The 20,023-nt window shown below is 52.5% G+C and overlaps 3 protein-coding genes across 3 annotated transcripts; all 3 read right to left on the bottom strand.

Annotated features, from left to right (window-relative positions):
• Window positions 1-981: 981 nt before the first annotated feature.
• On the bottom strand, window positions 982-8,390 carry J4E87_004849 (uncharacterized protein; the record flags this gene model as incomplete). Its single annotated transcript, XM_049376466.1, has 4 exons — window positions 982-1,371; window positions 1,429-8,159; window positions 8,215-8,279; window positions 8,329-8,390. The coding sequence occupies 4 exons, from the start codon at window positions 8,388-8,390 to the stop codon at window positions 982-984; spliced, it is 7,248 nt and encodes a 2,415-aa protein (XP_049233977.1).
• Window positions 8,391-8,954: 564 nt separating this feature from the next.
• On the bottom strand, window positions 8,955-10,987 carry J4E87_004850 (uncharacterized protein; the record flags this gene model as incomplete). Its single annotated transcript, XM_049376467.1, has 4 exons — window positions 8,955-9,716; window positions 9,765-10,772; window positions 10,834-10,844; window positions 10,894-10,987. 4 exons carry the CDS (start codon window positions 10,985-10,987, stop codon window positions 8,955-8,957), a joined length of 1,875 nt encoding a protein of 624 aa, XP_049233978.1.
• Window positions 10,988-12,602: 1,615 nt separating this feature from the next.
• On the bottom strand, window positions 12,603-16,199 carry J4E87_004851 (uncharacterized protein; the record flags this gene model as incomplete). Its single annotated transcript, XM_049376468.1, has 10 exons — window positions 12,603-12,772; window positions 12,823-12,940; window positions 12,989-13,152; window positions 13,204-13,749; window positions 13,800-13,931; window positions 13,983-15,172; window positions 15,225-15,409; window positions 15,459-15,919; window positions 15,975-16,053; window positions 16,110-16,199. The coding sequence occupies 10 exons, from the start codon at window positions 16,197-16,199 to the stop codon at window positions 12,603-12,605; spliced, it is 3,135 nt and encodes a 1,044-aa protein (XP_049233979.1).
• Between the last annotated feature and the right edge of the window lie 3,824 nt (window positions 16,200-20,023).

Below are 20,023 nucleotides of genomic sequence, written 5' to 3' on the forward strand. Positions count from 1 at the left end.
TATTACCAGCATGGAACGTGGTGACACAACAGGAAGCTAAGCACGGTAACCTACTCCACTTTTACCCGTCCAAGAGGGTACCGTCTCTACAATGCCGAGAAATCTGCGTTATATACTTCACGGACAAGAATCGGCATATAACATATCAACTCCGGAGTTTAGTCTAGACCACTGAATCCGTACAGCTGGTAACATGGTGCATCTTGTGCCGTTGTTCCGCCTGGGTACTGGCAAGCACGGCAGGAAAGAGGATGAACCCGTTCTGCAAATGGTACTCATAGAGATGATCTAGATCCCACTCGTTCTATACTTTCCCCGGCACATGTTACCACAGCTTTCTTCATGTCCACAAATCACGTTTGCATTGCGGGCGGTAAGCGTCTTGTCGACCCTCGACAGTACTAGACCCAGTGTTTTCGGATTCTTCCATGCGTGTCCCCACGTAAAGCAACGTCATGGAAGACCCTTTATGCATAGTCAGCAGTTCATGCAGACATCAGCGTTACTGACGGACTAACTAGTCAGACCCTGTGGCGTGTACTGCATCTTGGACGGCAAGCACGGCAGGGCAAGATACCAAAGGTAGCGTTTCATCCGCCTACCCTTTTTTGACATCTGAGCGACGTGTATGACCAGTAACGTATGTGTTCAATACACCACTATCTACGGCATCTAACCCGTTTTCAACACCACTGCAAAATACTCACATAATCATATACAAAACTGATTATAAGGTAGTAGTTCTTCATCATTATCGGCACAAGTTACACATTCCTCAACACCAAAAGCACCACTGCAATGCCGCTGGAGTTGAAGAAGGAGAAAGTTCTCATAATGTTACACGAAACTCGTCCATGAAAGAAAGCCAAGACCCGTAACTCCTCGCAAGTCCCATACGATATCGCACCATGCCCATGCCAACGCTAATGCTACCAATTGAACACCCAATGAGACACCCGTTCCAGTCTCTTCGTGAAAAGCCTACCAGAAACTACACCACCCAATATAATGCTGACAAAGATTCTCCAAATTCGTCGCCTCCTTAATCAACCGATCAACCTGCATCTCGGTCCTCAACTCCTCGCCCTTCCCGAAATCCTTACCCGTCAACTTCTCCTTAACACGACTGAGCACCTGCAAGGCACGTGCATTCTGCACTTCCTTGGCGTCGACGTCGTTGTTTTGCGGGGGAGCAATGGAGGAGCGGTGGCGGGGGCGACCGACGATGCTGGGCATTTGGTGGGGGTCGTTGGGGTTGGGATTTGCGGGGTCGGCAACCATGATGGATTGGCGGCGTTCGGAGGGGTAGTTGGGTTCGGGGGAGGTGTCGCGGTGGTTGAGGCGCCAGGTTAGGAGGGGGTCGTGGATGAACTGTTTCAATGATTAGTAAAACATACGTGTGAGGATGGGGGAATAGAAGGGACTTACAGCTTCAAGCACAGCCATGACACTCTCCTTATTGCTCCTCAACACGCGCATGACGTGCTCGCAAGTCGTCCGGTAGCTACCCTCGATATTACTAACTTCCATGGCATACGTCAACATGCGCGTGAGACGGAACGGTACGCGTTCTGGGTACTTCTCCCGGTGCATGGCTACTTCGAAACAATCGCCGAAATCAATGTGGATGATGTTGCCGGTGACGCGGTCCAGCATCAAGTTACTAGGGTGGCGATCGCCGAGACCCAGTATGTAACCGACCATGGACATGACAGCGAGAGAACGCGTGTAGTTTGTGCGGCGATCAAGCCAGGCTTCTGAGGATTTAGATTTGAGCCACAAGACGCGGTAGAGATCCTGGCCTGTTGTGTTGTCGAGCGCGTAGCCGAAGACTTCAACCTTTTGCATGAGCGTGAGGCAGTCGTAATCAGGCGCCATCTGCAGCATGATGCGGTGCTCAATGTTGAGGAGAATCTTTCTACTATCGCGATACTCACGGATGAGCACATGTAGAGTGTCGCTGTTAGGGACCCAACCAAGCAGACCGGATTGCGTACTAAGCGGGACCGCGGCGTAGCGTTGGATATTAAGGTGTCGCTTACGAGACTCCACGTCGTTGGAGAGCAGGGTGTTGCAGAGACCGAAGAGTTGCATGACACGCTCGTCTTGACGAATGTCTTCATGGCCCTTGAGAACATGGGTGTGTGCTTTCCCGTCGCTTCCGCGCATTTCCAGCTTCCTGGGTCGCTGCTTGGACTGGATGACGGATGCAACAGGGTCGAACGAGATGATCCGGATAACCGGCTTGCCAACTTGATACGTTCCAGGAACAGCAAGCTCAAGATCATGCGCGTCCTTGAGTTTTGGTGAAACGTACTGCAACTCGAGCGTCATCAAGGAAGGCAGTTGGCGAGCGATCTTGCGGAACACCTGGTAGTAGAGATCCCACGCCTGATTGAGGTCGCCTATTTCACCGGATGTCCTGAATGTATTACACCAGTCCCGGGCTTCTTGGAGTTCACGACCAAATGATTGGATGAAAGAGATCTCACGTAGAGTCTCTGGGCCCTTATCGAGCATGGCGTGGAGTGGGGCGAGAGTAGCGAACATGCCGTCGATGTTGTGATCGCCAAAGTAGAGCCTACTGGCTTCCTCAAGACCCTCGTGCCATTGCTCATGCCAGAGCACAGCAATACGAATGAGTTCGTGACTCACAAGATCTGCTTGTTCGACCAACTTCGGCGAGTGCTCGCGCATGGCCTCCATGAGTTCCTTAGCGGATCGCTGACGTCGGGACACGTCTGACTTCATCGAGACAGTCAATGGGAAAACCAAAGCCTGAGGATGCGCCTTGCCGACTTCGATGAGTAGCTGATGAATCGATTGCCGTACCACAGCGTTGGGCTGATTGATCCTGGCAAGCAATTGTGGAATGACCTCGAGCCATGTATCGATTGGCACAGACTTTGTACCCTCAGTGATGGTGCGGTTGACGCCCTCTCGTCCACCATAGCTAAACCACAGGGTAAGCAACCTGAGCGTGTCCTGCAACGAACTAGTTGAAGACAGTGCGATTGACTTGAAGAAGCCCTGGATAGCCGGGATGACGTGATCGTGGATGATGTTATTAGGCACTTCGGTAGCCTCTCGGTCAGATTTGGATGTGATGGAGTTGATGACTTCGAAGTTGGCGAGAGCCCAAGCGTGCCAGGCCTTGTACCAGTCCTTGTTGTAGCGTGTGGCAGCCGCGTAAGCGGCTAGGATCTCGTGAACGAATTCGTGCTCCCATTCGCCGTCTTGGAGCTCTTGTTGCCAGTCACCTTGCTTGAGGTAGCACTTGGCGAGTAGGCGATGGCTCTCGGCCAGTTCAGTAGGTGAGGCACCTATGGATGATCCGTTTAGCATGCTTGAGCCATTCATACCATTGACTCCACTGTGTCCATTGGTGGCAGCAAAGGGGTTTATGTTCGTGAACATGTGCTGACCATTGGACATACCGTTCATTCCGTTCTGCCCCATCATCGGATTGGTCGCGGCCCTTGTGCGCATCGCGAGATCCTCAGATAGTCGTCCGGTGAAGTCTTTCATACTATCAAGAGCCTCCTGCTTGAAGTTCTGATCGGCCCACATGTACTTGTAGGTCGTGTATGCGACTGGATGCGAGATCTCGTGCGCGTTGTTGCGGACGAACTCAACCACAGTGCTGTCGCCAGTGCTCTCGATGTCGAGCAACTTCTGGAGCGCCTTGTTCGCGAGGTTCATCCTGTTGCTCTTGCGGCACAGGTTGGTGTACTTGATCCACATGTCCGTACCCTCCTTTGGAGAGATGACGAGCTGTCGGACCTTGATCATGCGCTGCCAGACTTCAGGGTTCGGTTGTAGCCCTCTAAGCCGCTTCATCCAAGTCTTGCGCATGCTGCGCTGCTTCTCAAGATTGCCCTCGTTCTGCTTGTACTGCATGATCTCCTCGAGCTCTGCCAGCATCTGAACACGAATCATCGGCAAGTAGGCGCGCTGGTATGACTCTCCAAGGAGCGAGCTCAACTCTGTGTCGAGACCCTTCCTTGCTTTCGCAATCTCGTCGACAGCGATCTCGAAGCGGTTGTTGTGGATGTTGAGAATAGAGGCGAAGAAAGCGCGGTCAGGCGACTGTTCCTTCATGACACCAAGGTAGTTGTCCATGTCCGCAAACTTGCCCAGACCCCAGGCGGCCGTCGCAGCGAGCGGTGCTATCGCCTTACGATACTCCTGCGTCGCGTTGGCCCACTTCTCCTTCGACAAGCTGGAAAGCAGATCCCACTCTCCTAGAGCGTGCAAGCAGCGCATCTTGCCCATGGTGACATCGAAAGAGTCGGGTTCTTCGAGCTCGCGCCTCTGATACGCAGCAAGCGCTTCGTCCCACTTCTGCAACTTCTCGAACCAAGTCTCTTTCAACTCTACGTCAGCATAGTTCTGCGCCTTGCGCAATATACCGAATGCTGCGTCGGTCTGTTGCAGCTGGTTGTTGATACTGATGAGGGCTTCTACAGCGCTGGAATTCTGTTCCGCGTTGAACTCGAGCTCCTTGTAATGCAACGCCTTGGCAAAAGCGTGGCATTTTCCAGCATACATACCCAGTATCCGTACATCGATCGGCAAGGCTTTGTCATCGTGCTCCATGAATTCTGCCAAGTTGAGGAGGACTTGAAGAATCTCAGGTGGGATGTTAGGCGATGTGAGTGCGGTCTCTATAGACCGAACAAGCTCCTCTTGATACTGATCGTAGAGCTCAGTCCAACAGGAAACGAACGCTGAATTGAACAAAGTACGTGCGATGGGGTTGTAAACGCTACCGAGTGGTGTGCAGGCGCGCAGTGCTTGTTGTGGCGACTCCCTGAGGAGCTCAACACTGAACCTTCGCATCCATTCGATCCAGTCTTCCTTGGTGGTCTTGTTAGAAGCCTCCCAGGCCTGCTTAAGATGCTGCTGGTTGACCGCCAACTTCTTAGTGAGGATCTCCGCAGGGTTCAAGTCTTCATCGTCTTCGCCGTATCGCTCATCCGGGCTGAGATCTTGAGGCAATGGCTCGCCCTTCTGCAGCTTTGATACGATGCGTCCGTAGTTCTCATGGGGTACCTTGTGCGCAATGAGGATCTTGTTGACCGTCGGCACGAAGTGGATGTAATCTGGGCCAAGCTGGAAGATGAGTGCGCAGAGCGTCTCGAGCGCAGTCTGCTTGAGCGTTGGCTCGCTACCGGAAAGCACTCGGCAGAGGGGATGCACAATACGTGCGGCGAATTCCGAGACGTTCACTTGCTTCGACAACCGTCCTAGTGTTTCAATGGCATGTCGCCTGATCTGGATGGGTTGACCCGGCTTGTCGAACATAGTGACCATGACCGGGATGATGAGATGCATGTACTCTTCTGCACTGGAGCCGAAGATGAGGAACGCGTGCAGTACCCGCTCTGAGGGTAACCGCTTGCCCGTCTGGTCGGAATCAAGAACGCTCAGCATGAGAGGCAGAACGTCAGCCAGGTAGACCTTGAACTCGCCTTCCAGCGAGCGGGCGATAGCCTCAATCAAAGAAAGAATGGTGGCCTGTAGCTGCGGGCTGCTGCTCCAGTACTCCTTGATCGTCGCAAGGATGCTGGGCAGGTATGGTCGGATGTGTTGGCGAACAATTCGAACAAGCTGGCTAAGCTGGTTGAAGTAACCTTCGGAGCGTCCAGCCGGCGTTGATCGGATAACGTGAAGGAAGCCAGGGACAACTTGGCTGAGGAAAGGAACACACTTCAGTCCCATGGTCGCGTAGATGTTCATGACAGCTTCGACAATGGCAGTGTGGTACTGCACAAGAGACGGATCCTTAAGTAGTCCCATGAGCGTGCTGATGACAATTGTAGGGTAGTACTCCTCATTCGAGGGTGTTGTGCCTTGCATGATGAGCGAGACATCAGTGATAGCCTGCGCTTCCAGGATTAGGTGCTTATCGGGTGACTGTTCCATGATCTTCTGGTACTCGTCCGGATCCAGGGCTCCAAGGGTACCCATGAGCCTAACAGTTTCCCTCCTGAGTTCACCTTCTGGTTCCGTCTTGACGATGCTCATCAGGATATTCATCAGCTCTGGGTATTCCCTGTATGGTTCTATGACATAGCCGGCATTTGTCGCCAGCTGTCCGAGAGCTTTCAGAGCCGAGAATCGCTTAGCATCCGACGTCTGATCTTGCATAAAGTCTAGGATGACGGGCATGAGATCTTTGATGTACTTGACCATACCCTCGCCGCCGACTGTGGCGAGGTCGCCAATAGCCTTGAGCGTTGTTGAAGCAACTTCGGGGTTTGAGTCTTTGCACTTGGGCAGCAGAACCTCAACAATAGGATCTATCAGCGGTTTGATGAGACTGTCCGCGGCGCCGACTAGACTACTAATCAACTTGGCGCTCTCTTCCTTGCTGCGAGGGCTGTTGGCGTAGTTGACCTCGGTCAGCAACTGAAGCAGAACCTTGCGCAAAGAAGGAAAGACGTAGGCAGGATTGACGGCCGTCAGGCGACCAATGATAGACATGGCAGCCTCTCGAATAGCAAAGACCTCGTCATTGAGAGCGAGGAAGAGAGTGCGGACGTTGTCTGCCTTTCCGAGATGACGGTCGAAACGTGCATCCAGTGCCATGAGGACATCCCACCGAATGTCGGGTTCAACGTCACCTACACCGACAGTTAAGAGCTTCTCGATGATGTCGCCGACCACCTTTGTCGCATGAGTACTAGTCTGGTGTACAATAGGGTCCTTGACGAAAAGCTGACAGCAGGTCAAGGCGGCGCGCTTCCGGATCTCAGCGTTGTCGGCTTCAACATAGCGGATAGCCACATCACGGACGAACTCGTTCAACACGTGGCCTGTGAAGTCGAAACTACCGAGTGTGTGCAGTGCCAGTGCGATCTCTGCTTCTCGCTGGGGGATGATCGAAGGGTCCTTATGGTCGCGTGTCCATATTTGTGGAGGTTGTGAGATTTGGAAGGGACTGCCGAGGGGAAGGAAGTGTCGTCCAGCAAGGATCTGGCTGAGAAGATCTAAGAGCTTTTCTTGGATCATAGGGCGTGATGGTGGTACGTAATGCGCCATGTCTACAAGAGCTTGAAAGAGTGCGTCGCTCAAGCCGCAGGAGAAGATGGGGTCCAGTAACCGCTCAACAGACTTGGTGAGTGCCTGGCCAACGGCTGCCGCAACCATGCTGAGACATTGGAAGATTGGCGCTTCGTTGATCGCGGCCTTGTTACGAGCCTTCGCGATCAGACCCTCCTGTATGAAGCCGAGGATGCCCTCCAGGTATGGTGAGATGGCGACTCCGACCGCGTTTGCGATCTGTCCAATGGCGACGAATGCCTTGTCCCTGTCGCGGTCCTTCCTAATGAGACCCTGGAGATGTAGCATGCACTGGTGTAGGTACTTGGTCGCAAACTCGGTTGGCGAATAACCAGCGAGGATGGGTATGATGAGCACCACCTCCCTCCGTACGAGCGCATCGCGATGCTCCCGGTACTTCAGTACATGCTCAACCGTCTCCTTGTACTTCTGGTCGTTCATGAACATGGCGCTCTTGTCGAGGAGCTCCTTCATGGTGAGGAGGGAACCGTGAATCGCTTCGTTCGTGTTGATGGTAAAGCCGCGTAGGATCTCGTCGTAGACCTTTCCGAACCAGAGCTGGCGCATCTGCGAGTCGCGGGGGGATATGATCTCGAAGCAGGCGCTGATGGCTTCGGCGGCGGACTCCCGGATGAGGACCTTTGGATCTCGTAGGGCGACCCAGATGACCTCAAAGATTTGCGCAATCCATTGGTACATAAGCGTAGGTGAGTTCTTCGCCAGTTCGCGCAGGATGAGGACAGCGGCGAAGCGTCTATTCTCCAGGCGCTCCAGCTGCAGCCACTCCAATGCGCCCTTGACCTCTGCTTCCACCAGCTCCGCCGTGAGTGTTCCGCCGGGCTTCGCGAGTCGTCCCAGGGCCTTGGCCGCGACCACCATGGCTGTGATGTCCTGACCCCGCATTACCGCCCGAAGGTATGAGGCGAACCGCGTCGTCTTCTGGCCCGCATCGTCGCCGCGGAAGTCGATCAGGGCGTTGAGCGCGTGGATACCGCCGATGCGTTCGTTCGAGTCGGTGCCGGTGACGATGAGGCCCGAGATCTTGGTGTAGACTTCATTGTTGAATGTGGTGAAGACGTTGGGCGCGAGTTCTGCACAACGTCAGTTTCCCATAGCTTGGGCGGGGTTCTTCGCGTTGTCTCTCACCTCGATGCGCCGATTCGACCTGCTGTCGCAGCGCGGTTGCTGCTCGCTGTCGCGTCTCGTCATTTCTTGGGTTGTCAGCTGCCTGTCGCAATGGTTGTACTGTATGGAGCTCACTTTGACCGTAGGTCGTGGACTATGCGGTCCAGGTTGGCCGAAAGGGGACCCTGCTGCGACATCTTGACTGCTTCAACGGAAGCCTTTCGCAGCAAGAGTTTGTGATCTCACTCCATCCATGAAAAGGAGCGAAAAGAGTGTTGTAGAGGGGCGCGTGGGGAGAATTGGTGTTGCCAAAGTTACTGGACGCTGCAGCCGTATGTCACGAACGCGGACTAGCGCATTGACCTCACGCGAGCCTCGGGAGCTAACCCAAAGCGCACACCGGGGATCCGCAACACCAGCCCGTGATTAGCAACGCGGTGAGGATAACGGGTGAGTGTGGCCAGGCCTACCGCACGAGCAAAGGTAAAAGACTGGATCAATCACCCCACATGCTGTCTATTCCACTTATCTTCGTAAAGGCAAAGTACCCGTGTCAGTCTTGTGCACACCATAGTCCAATGACAACCCAGGATTATAGACACTTCCCGCTCAACATGATACACATCCATTGATCGCGCAGTATCACATTGAGAGAGTTCCATAACATCAGGTAGTAGAAATTAGGTATCACACACTACAAAGCCTACACACAGGCTGCCATCCATGGCCGTTGCGCAGTCGTCCCCTCACCGCGACTTGTCTTAGCCAGCCAATACACCCTCTGCAACATGGCCAATGACTCCACCGATCTGTCCGAAGAATATCGACTTCAGGATAGTCTCACCCTCACCCACAGCCCACATACCCGCATCGCTCAGCTTCTCCTTCCATTGGTTCTTCTCTTCGTGGCTGAGCTCTTCCCATTTTCTCGCAGAGGCGTGCTTCTTCAGGACATCCTCGTCTCCAGCGTGGACCTCTGTGCTGAGTGTGCCGTCAGATTCAGGGTCATGATGTATGACAAGCGCCTTTTGTTGACCGGATAGCTCGGATGGCTTGGTGTCAGAGAGAACGTGAGGGAGGTGGAGATGTAGTAGATCAGCGATCCGATGCGATGTCTTGACCACCGGTGAGTCCGCATTGTTGAGGATGGCGTTGTGGCGTTTCTCGCGCAGTGTTTCGCCAAACGTCTTGTGCTGGCTTGCTGCATTCTGTAGACTGGCGGGAAGTATGCCTTTGGTAAGGTTGCCCTCTGGATCTATGAGTGACTGAATCAGGAGAGCGGCGACTGCGACGACCATGGCGATGACGAGATAGGTTGCTGCTGTGAACATGTTTCTCGAACGCGCCGTCTGGAGAACATAGCGCGACCCGATGTCCTGTAATTGGAATGTTTCGACGCTGATCGTGTTTCCCAAAGACGTACTCGCCAGGCGCAGATACTGGGGTGGCGCTTGACGGCCGGCTGGTACTTCGGGCTTATAGAATGGCGAGAAGACAGCCTTTGTCATTTGCACTTCGTGAACCTGCTTTTGTTAGCACGTGTTGGGCACTTCTGGTGTCTTTACGCTTACGTTATCATAGCTATTGAATGCATGAAACGAGCTCAGAGAATCTCTGGCAGGTCCATGGTAGTCCATCGTATACACAGTCAAGGTTATGTCAATCGCTGCGATCGCAATCGCAATTTGGTAGGCGCCGTCCTTGTCTGCATCGAGCAAGCTAACGTCCATATCTGTAGCCGCCTTGACATGTTTGGGCATCGCTTTCCGTAGGACAACGCTTGCCGGACCTTCTTCGTAGAGATGAAGGAGGAGCAACTCCACGCCGCTTCTGCTAGGCTTATTCTTCAATAGTAGCAGATGTTTCGGCGAAAGCCACCGTACACATCGCAGCTTACTCCTTGCGCCCCTCTCGACGTGTGGCATGGTGTAGAGCTTCCTGTGCTCGTTGTTTCCCTTGGTCTTCCTTGAATCGAAATCCCAGTTGACAGTCTGCACGAAGACTTCCGAATCGGTAACGTAAGCTAGCTGATATTTCCCTTCTTCTTGTGTCCAAAAGTCCATGTCGTTAGCCTCCTGGCCATTATGTAAACCGATTCGCCCTATGACGTCCTGATTCGTAGGTCTCGTAGATGTAGCGGCAAAGATAACGACCTCGTTATCGTCTCCAAGACTTGATGCGATCGCTCCGATGCGTCTGCTGGGTGTATTCGAGGTCGATCGTTGTGGTTTCGAGAGTTTCACGATGCGTTGGTAGGCTTCCTTTTTTGCGGAACTCGATTGCGGTGTGGTGAAGAGCGTTGTCTTGCTGAGGTACTCAACATTTCCATCTCTTTTCTCAGCACCATTCGGATACTTCAGCTCGAATGCCCTCAGATGTTCATTGTTGCCCTTTAGCCGGTCATCCTCACTGCTGTTGTTTCCAGCGAACAAAACAAGGCCATCTTTCGTAGACAGGTTGTCCAAACACGTTATCGAGTCGTCCTTGCTCGCTTCGATTTCCGCGAATGGTTGTACGGTCGGTGCTCGTGAGGTGAAGTCGAATGCTGTGATTTGGTTTTTGACGCCGGATCGTCCAGCCTAATATGAAAAGTGGTCAGCAGGCGCGTCAATCGCGTTTTGATACAGGGTCAGTACTCACACCCCCACCACCTGTATTCAAGTCAGTCTAGTTGGCGATGTCGGTATGAGGGTAACTTACCTCCTACAACGAGGACCCCAGGCCTGTTACTCGCAAACGTCGCAGCGAATATCGGATACCCTGTCCTCGCCTTGCTGACTGTCGGACGCGACATATCTAGTTTCTTGCGCGCGCAATCGTGTGCCGCACTAGATCACGCTTCCTAGCCAGGCGTAGTCGCGGGAAAGGCAAAGGGTTGATCGGAGAGATAGTCGCGAGATCGAAGAGTCGCGTAGGAATGAAGAATTGTTTCGAGGCAGCAATAGGTGTTGTGCGAGTGAGGCTGCCGGCGCGATGCTTGTTACCACGTTTCGGGTTGCGATAATCAAACAAGCGTCATAGGCGTAGTTCGTGGCTTATCGATAGCGCGCGCGCCGCGACTTTCCCTCGCGATCGACAGGGCGACAGCAACTCGCCAATCTGACGTACAGATCGTCTCGTGATGATCCGATTGCAATGACTTCGAGTGTTCTTCTTCTTGTTTGCGCGCTCGTCTCGTGATGATCCGATCGTAATGACTTTGAAAGGTACTTTGGGTGACTTCGAGCGTTACTCTGGGTAATTGCATATGAGCTTCGGATAAGGAAGAAGAGGATAATGGATGAAGGAGTATCGCCGAAAAGGCGAACTTTTACATTTAACCAACCCCAAGGTAGCAGCATCTCCGCCTTGAGCACATGATATTAAACTTGTGGTTTAGATGGTACTGCGGTTGCTGTTATCTACCAAGACCGAAGACATTGAACCAACCGGGAACTGGACATTGGATGCATCATCAACGTCGATTACATGTTGTTGTCACGGCTGCAAATCACTCCAGGTAAATATCTCGATGTCCATGCAGCCTACAAGGTAGCAGCATTTCTGCCTCTAGCATACGATCTTTCATACTCATGGTCGGGATGGAACCGCAGATACCGTATCAAAACCAATACTATCGAGCCAGTAAAGACTTGTATAGTTCATAGACTGCAATGTGTTCACTCTCTCCATTGAAAGGGATGCTGCAGTTAAGTGATGGTCTCAGATCAAGGTAACGGATTTGCATAATGTGCTCCTATAAGAGGAAACAACTATCTACTGCGGCCTTCAGGCCTTTGCAACAACCCTCATCACGCATACATGATTATCATTCCAAAGCAATGGTGCCTCTCGTGGATATCGTCCTCCTCTTTTCATAACATTCGTACCAACCAAACCCAACGCCATGACTACACCACCCCACCACCTCGACTATCAGCCAACTACCGGAACAAACCTCCGGATTCAAAACTTCTTCCCGGGAAAGAATCAAAACGCCAAAATGCTCGCTAAAAGAGGGGGTCCAGCTGCTCCGCAGGCCCACCTGACCGAAGAAGAAACTGAACAAGGTTGCAGACTACACTGGGGATAAAACATGCAAATTGAAAAATCTGGCCTCAATGTAGGCTCCACGGTGTTTAGTTTGCCCCTTCTTTGAACTGCCTCACAGCTCCTTCAACAGATAGCTTGTGGTGCCTCCTCCTTTCGATCTTGTATGTGCGTCGAATGGTGTTTGCCGGAACTCCAAGTAAGTGTTTGCCGTATTTTTGTACGTCATTCCAACATGGATTAGACAGCCTTGTGCGAACTTCCATGAGCCATGCTTCTCCAGCAACATCTGGGGCGATTTGTCCGATGGCGTTTCGAGCGACGTAGGCTCGATCTTCCATTTCCTGGAGGACGAAGGCCATGCTATCGATGGAGCAACTCTACTGCTGCGGTAAGCCTGGCTGGCCGTTGGCAGCAGCAGCTTGAGCCTCGGCGTGGACCTGGGCGATAATATCGGCCTGGTGAACAGCACCCTGAACCACTTGTTGCTCCTCTGGGCTGAGGTTCTTGGTAAGGTTCTCGTAAAGCGCGGGCTGCTCCTGTTGGAGACCTGAGTACAATCAGCATAAGCTCTAGCGTGACTCGATGCGGGATACTTACGGAGCAATGCGTGCTTGAACATGCCGTATGGCTCCACCTTATCAAGCGGTGTCTCGAGGAGACTTTCCTCTTCCAGCTCGTCATCGTCATCATCATCGAGCGAACTGAACTTTTGCGCCTGGTTTTGGTCAGCCTGCGACTTGAGTATCAGAAATGGTGTTCTTACCTCCTCGTTAAGGAAGTCGAGGTAAGCGGCACTCTCATCCTTGACATCCTCAGTCTCGTCCGCCTCGTTGTTCCAGTCGGCTTCTTGTTCCCACTCCTCGTCTTCCTCTTCTTCGAATTCGGCGGAGTAGTCAAAGGTGTCTTCCTTCTTGGCTTCTTCGCGGTCTGTGCATTTGTTAGTCATTGCGGGTGGGATGGATCGGAATGCAAACTCACTTTTCAAGGCTGCGGGGAGAGTTTGGAACAATCGGGTAACACCCTGCAACAGACGTGGCCAGCCTTGCTGTACGCTGACAGGGACGTTCTGAGCTGATAGGGTAAGGAGGGAGCAGATTGCAGAAATGCACAGCTTCTTGTCGTGAACTCGGGTGAAGTTGTCGATGCTAGAGAACCAGAGACTGAAGAACTTGTTCGTCCAGCCGTTTGTCTCCAACACGTGCAGTGCCAGGGCGGGGTTGTAGTAAATGGAGTTGATGACCACTTCCATAAGATGTATCCTCAAGGACTTAACTTTAGGTTCATCGTTCATCAGGACGTGCATGGTAAGTCCAATGAACTCTGGGACATAGTCATCAACATGGCCACGCATGTTGAGCATGATGATCTCTGCGAGCTTGCAGCCGCAGATGCGATCAACGCCGCCAACCTTGTCGTCCTTGAAGATCGTCCTGACCATGTCGACGATGGCATCGAGGTATTGCCGATTTTGGATCAAAGTTGGGGTACCGTAGTTGACGAAGTTCTCGAGCGCGGGAAGCATGTCTATGCATGGTTAGCAGATTACCGCGGTTAGCAGGGAAGAACGCGCATGCCTTCGAGATATAGCTCGGCACCAGCCTTGAATGTCCTATGGATCAGCTCAAACGCTTGCCACATGGTGCCAGAGATGCTCTTGGCGGCGAATGTACAGCTGTCGATGATCTCGAAGACCTCGTTGTATAGATCTGTCATTGGATTAGTACGGAGATGAATGGTTGAGTTTTAGGGTCAAGTACCATAAAGTTTGTTCTCGAGCGTGATGGTAATGACGGGCATAAGAATGGTCTCCAGATGTAGGAGAACATCGGGAGTGCTCTCAAGCGTAAGGATAAGGGTACCAATTGTCTGCAGTACACCAAGCGCGGTGATGCTCTTCTCGTCAAGGAAGTCGCCGTACTCGCTGTCTTCGCCCTTCTCCTGGTTTCTTGATACCAACTCCCGCACAATACGCAGGTAGGTGTCGCGCAACTGTTCGCTGAGCGCTACAGCGAAGGGTGTAAGTTCCGGGGCGAAGACCTCGACGAAATCCTCCATGACGTTTGCGAGCGCATCGACATCGACTTCGTTGGCGAGCTTCAGGAGTTGTTGCATAACCTGAGGGATGTTTTGCTTCATGTTGGTGCGAATGACGTCGTGGCGGATGAGAGGCTGCAGTGATAGAGCAGCGGCGACACGGACTGGGAGCGTCGGGTCGGCCATGGATTCGAGAATGTTGCGGTAGATGATGATGAGGTTGTTCGGGTCTTTGAAATCGAGCTGTTCGAACTTCTCGAGCGTGTCGCATGCGCGTGCACGGAGGAAACCGTGGGGACTGCGGAATTCGGGGAAAACATGGCGGACGAAGAAGTATTCGACTTGGTCTGCGATCGGACTCTTCTTTCCCAGTATGACGCCAGACAGTGTACCAATCATGCGCAGAGCACCCTCCTTCTCTCGCGGGTTCTTCTCGTTATCGGGGGCGGCCTCGTACTTGTTGACCACCTCGTTGACAAAGTTCAACACGGTAAACGTCTGCTTACGACGGCTCTTCGTGAGGGTGACTAGGAAGTTTGTCGCGGCGACATCGGGTGCGGTTACGTCCTCGTAGAAGTTCAGCTTGCGGTGCAAGTATTCTTGTGGCTCTTCCTCGAAGAGCTCAATGTCCTCGTCCGACTGACACAATACTGGGAAGATGAGATGCGCGATGAGGTTGTCGGTGTGTGGCTTAAGGAGAGTCCACATGGACTTGGGCTTGACGCACTCGTCGAGGAAGTTGAGTGTGTAGTACAAGCTGGCCTTTGACAGCCAGACTTGCTTTCCGACCCACTTCTCGACCTGTTGGAGGTAGACCTTGAGAATCTCGGGAGCGAAGTTGGTGATGAAGGTCTTGGCGACCTCGGTGTAGTCGATCTCGTTGTTCTTGCCCAGCGCGGACGGGTTGCCGTACCTGTTCCCTGTTAGCCGAGCTCGCGTGAAGCGCGCAGTATCGTGTCGCGTACCTGACGAACAGTCTGTTCAAGTTCGCGTACGACCACTTCTTCGCCTTCCACCAGTGGTTTATTTCCCGATCGTCGAGGTCTTCGGGGAGGGACGTCTCCGGGGGTTCTTTGCCGACGACGGTCAAGAAGAGTGTACACCAGCCAACCATGACTTGCTGTTCGCGGAGGGATGCGGGGAGGTCGAACTGCGATCTTGTTAGCTGCCGACGACATGTTGTGTTTGTGGGGTCGTACGTAGATGGCATGCTTGTACACCTTGAGCACCGTCCGTAATATCTCTCCAGCCTCTAGACTCGTCTCGCCAGCTAGCGAGTTGCCGATGTTGAGCAGCTGGGGGAATGTCATGGCGACGATCTTGTCGAAGTCCGCCCGGTTCTCGCCCGACTTGAATCTGTAGATCTTGCATATCGCCAGCAGGCACTGGACACCGGCGAAGACTGATTCGATGTTTCCCGCGTTCAGCAGTTGTACAGTGATGTCGAGGAAGTCGGGCCATTTGGCGGGGAAATCGTATGCGAGTATCTTTTGGAGGGTAGGAATGAGCTGTATGCGCACTTGTGGCGGGGAGGCGACGAGGACAGGGACGAGGCGACTGCGGAAGGCGGCCTTCTCCTCCTCTGGTATGGGGATGGCCTGGCTGTATTCCTCGGCAGGCGACCAGCCCTTGGAGACGCGGTTCTTGAGGTAGACGACAGCTGGGGTAGATGTTAGTGACCAGGGCCTATGGGGCAGCAGCAGGCGCATCCTTACTCGACAGGCGCACGGCGTTGTTCTGTTCCTGCTCGAGGACGTTCAGCAGGCCATCAACGAAGCCTGGCTTTTCTTCGGCCTATACGTCTATCAGTTTTCCGCGTGGCAGGCAGCATTCCGGCCTTCAACACGCACATGCTTGAGATCGAGCTCGGCTGTCTGTCTGATGGCGGCGTTGGCGTCAAGCGTCGCCTGGATCCGGTCCCGCAGGCCGGCAACGTCCATGGTTGCGAATGTGCGGCAGCGTCTGCGGAGGGCTGGGAGATGGCCTAAGCAGGACGGCGGGTGGGTGCGGTGAGAAAGGGCAGTGGGGGTTCGGGCGAGGTTCCTGCTGTCTTTGCACCCGCAAGCAGCGCGTTGGGGTAAGAATTGGCGGGAGGGACTGTGTCAGGATAAAGGCACGCGTGCTTTTTCCCTCGATTTTGCGCCTCGTCGGGCTTGTGCAGCTTGTGCGGGACGTGATGATGGAGGGGCAGTAGTTAATTTTGTGTGGATCAGAATCGCGGCTTTCCCTCCTAGCATCGTTAGCGCACGGGGCGGTCAATGCACTCTCCCTGTCTAACACCACCACGATGCATGCTTTTACTCATCACCACACGCGACCGACGTCGTTCCTTCCAGCGACCAACTTGCATCGTGCGGATGCCGACTTCTCATAATGCGCACAGTGTTCACTGGCGAACAGCGGCGCCTTAGCTCGCAGACAAAGCCGTACCTGCAGCCTCATACTTACCATTCGATCTAGAGTGCCCTGCATCATCGGAATAGCGTACACGGCAGGCGCCATCAACATATGAAGGACCCTGAAGCAACACACAAAGCAGTAAGTATCTCACGACAGGCTCCTACCCATTCGTCGTGTTCGTCCTCGCACAAGATCTAGACCTTCACGCCTGCGCCTAGAACCTATCGGCAGATACGGCCACTGCCGGACCAAGTGCATCCGCACCACACCGCTGGCCTACCACACCATTATGTATTTCCCACAATCACCGGAGGCCTGCGCTCGCACATGCAGCAAGCATTCTCGCTGGGTGCGCAGCGCCACAGCCAAGGTACCGGCGACATGCCAGCACAATACATGTGCTTTCCTGGCGCTCCAAAACGAACGCGCAGTCGACGAAACCATGACTGCCAGCTCCCCGTATTTGAAAATTTGAAAAGAATTTTAGCATCAAATACATGGAGCTTTCACAAAAATTGCGACCAGCGGCACGATCTCATCCCAGACTGTCTGCGAGATTGCTGGAGAGGCAGACACCATCACGACCTTGACCCTGACCTTTTGATGAGAACACTCCGAACCTCCATCCTGAGGTTCGGCAACACTTTTGTTAGATGAAGAATATAGAAGATAGGTGAGCGAGGTCTGCACAAATCCGACAATGGAAGTATCTATACACCAAGAGGCGAACCAAGAACATGTAATGAAACGGAAATCAGGGCTTTTTGATATATTCGATTCGAAGATACGGAATAGCATAGCTATGACCAACATTGCGAACAGCTCCATGGTTTTCATTTGCCCATACTTGGAACTCGCAACTCGAACACCCAGCGAGACAGTCATGCACATGAACTTGACGACGTTTTTATTTCAGGTCGAACAAAGGATCCTTCTCCATCAGGCGGTGGATACAGCTTTTGGAACACACTGGAGTGCAGGTGATGCAGTAAGAACTACAACGGAGAAGCAGACTTTTTTATACTTGTCCCTCTTGGTAGCAGCACTCAACATGGTACCCTAATGCACGCGTACGGGTCCATGCGGTGGTCTGAAGCCATTTTCGGGCTGCCGACCGACTCCCACATGGCATGATTCTTTCAATAATTTGTTTCAGAGAAGTTGGGACACAGCGTCATCGTATATTCGAAGTGTAGATTCTGGAGGAAGGCGACAGACGCAGCCATCGCTTGTCAGTAATGCCATTTTGGTAACTCTGTCGAGGATATAGATGATGAAGAGAGAAAGAGCTGGCAGACACGGTCTTTATACGCATCTCTGTGGATAAGCACTAGGGCGCTATCGCACGCGCCTGGGGGATCATGGCATGTTGCTATGTACTTTTGGTCGTTTAGCGAAGAACGAAGAAGTCAGGCGTGTATCCCAAGTACATCTCTCGAGCAGCCATGCACGACTGCAATCCTGTTTTGAGAGGAACGAGTGCCCAATCGACGCCATATGGATATTGTCTCGCGATTTTTGGAGAAGCGCCGAGACCGAGAAGACATCGCGGCTCTTTTATATGCTTTTAGTACCATAAGGTAATGGTGTCGACATTGTTGAAGAAGAGCAGTCTGACCAACGCCATCGGATTGGCCAGCTTGTATTTTGGAGAAAGCAAAGACGCAGAAAAGAACATCAGTTGGTGCAAACTCCTTTTTGGAGTCCCTTCGATGAGGATGTAGAATAAAGAAGAGAAGAAGTGATACACGAGGGTGTTTATATAGCCCACAAGCGCACGGTGGCTCCTCGAGTTGGACAGTGAAGAGACGCAACGTCCTTCTCGAACATGCGGTGACTGGGGTGACGTTTTAGAACAGCCATCATCCACAGTAGTATTTTCTTTTGGTTTTGCTCTCGTTATGTCGAAAGACAGACAGCACCACAGCGTCATATCAGCGTCGCGGTACATTTTGATAAGTACGCTCATCTTCCAGCGCACTCGCATGGATCCGTCGATTCCAAATTTTCGGTCATCCCAATTTTTGATCACGCTTTTGGAAATTTGGACGGCGCACGACACTCCATAGGGTCGTCCGCTTTGATTTTTTGAAGCCGCCAACACGTACATGGCATCGACTGAGCACCCTTTTGGAGAAGACAACAGCGAAAGCGATGTAGAAAACCAGAAACCGAAGAAAGCGAGGGGTCTATATAGCCGTCGAGCGGACGCTACCAGACATGCAATATCGTCCATGTACTTTCGGGTGATCAGATGTGGGGTAGGCAGAACCAGCAAAGCCAACATCACAGCTTCTTATAACCATCTCTAGTGGAAGGACAGCCAGGCGCCAACGCCATGTGGGAATCAGCGCGCGTATTTTTTTCGTCTCGTTCTCCAGCGAACATGTGCACACTACCTTCGTCGTTCTAGTCGCAACAGACAGACCATATACATAAGTTTCGTCGTTTTGGATTCGCGGAAAGAAGAGGGAGACAACATGTCCTTGTCGTCTTCGTGTTCTGGGTCGCAGGAGCTTTTCATAGGAAGACAGCCTGTTCATTTCAAATTGCGAAAAGCGGAAATTGATCAGGGTTTCTTTCGAGGGAGAAAGAGGAAGACAACATGGCGTTAGTGTTGCTGTTGTTTGGACCACCGAACCTCGTCATGTTGTAAGCCGAACGTAATTTCGGTGTTCATAAGAGATGCTATTAACTCCTTGTTTCCGAGGAAAGAAGAGGAAGACATCGTAGCGTTGATCTTGGAGTTGTTTGGTTCGCAAAATCTTTCCATATTATGAGGCGCGCTAAATGTCGGTGTCCATGTACCAATCTGCCGTCATTATGTTTCCAGGAGAAAAGAGGAAGGCAACATGCTGTTAAGGTGGTGCTGTTCGGACCGCCGAACCTCTCCATAGTATATTAGGTACAAGCTTTCGGGGTTTGCAGCAATAGGTATTGACTGCTGCTGTTTCTGGACAAAGACGAGGGAAGCAACACATAGACTTTATCACTGTTGTATTTTGGACCACCGAATCTCTCCATGTCGTTGAGGCATCCGGTTTTTGGGTTTTACGGATGTAAAAAGTGAACATGTTTCTTGCCCAGAGGAAACGAGGAGAACAGCATGTTGCTAGCGTTGTTGTTGTTTGGACCACCGAGCCCTCATGATTGAGAAATCCAATGGTTTTGGGTAGAAGAGCGAAATAGAGAAGAGAAAGCGGAGGACAGCATCTTTGTATGGCTCTTTTCATTTGAGAAGCGGAACTCTCCATGTGTCGTGAAATTGGGCTTTTTGGTATTTTGAGGGAAAGGTGTAATGAAGAAGAGAAGAACCCAGAGAGGCCGAGAGATGTTTTATATGCTCGACGGAGAGAGCACATTC

This window comes from Alternaria ethzedia (genome assembly GCF_023757985.1).
Source record: "Alternaria ethzedia strain BMP 0044 chromosome Unknown scaffold_9, whole genome shotgun sequence".
NCBI classification, from domain to species: domain Eukaryota; kingdom Fungi; phylum Ascomycota; class Dothideomycetes; order Pleosporales; family Pleosporaceae; genus Alternaria; species Alternaria ethzedia.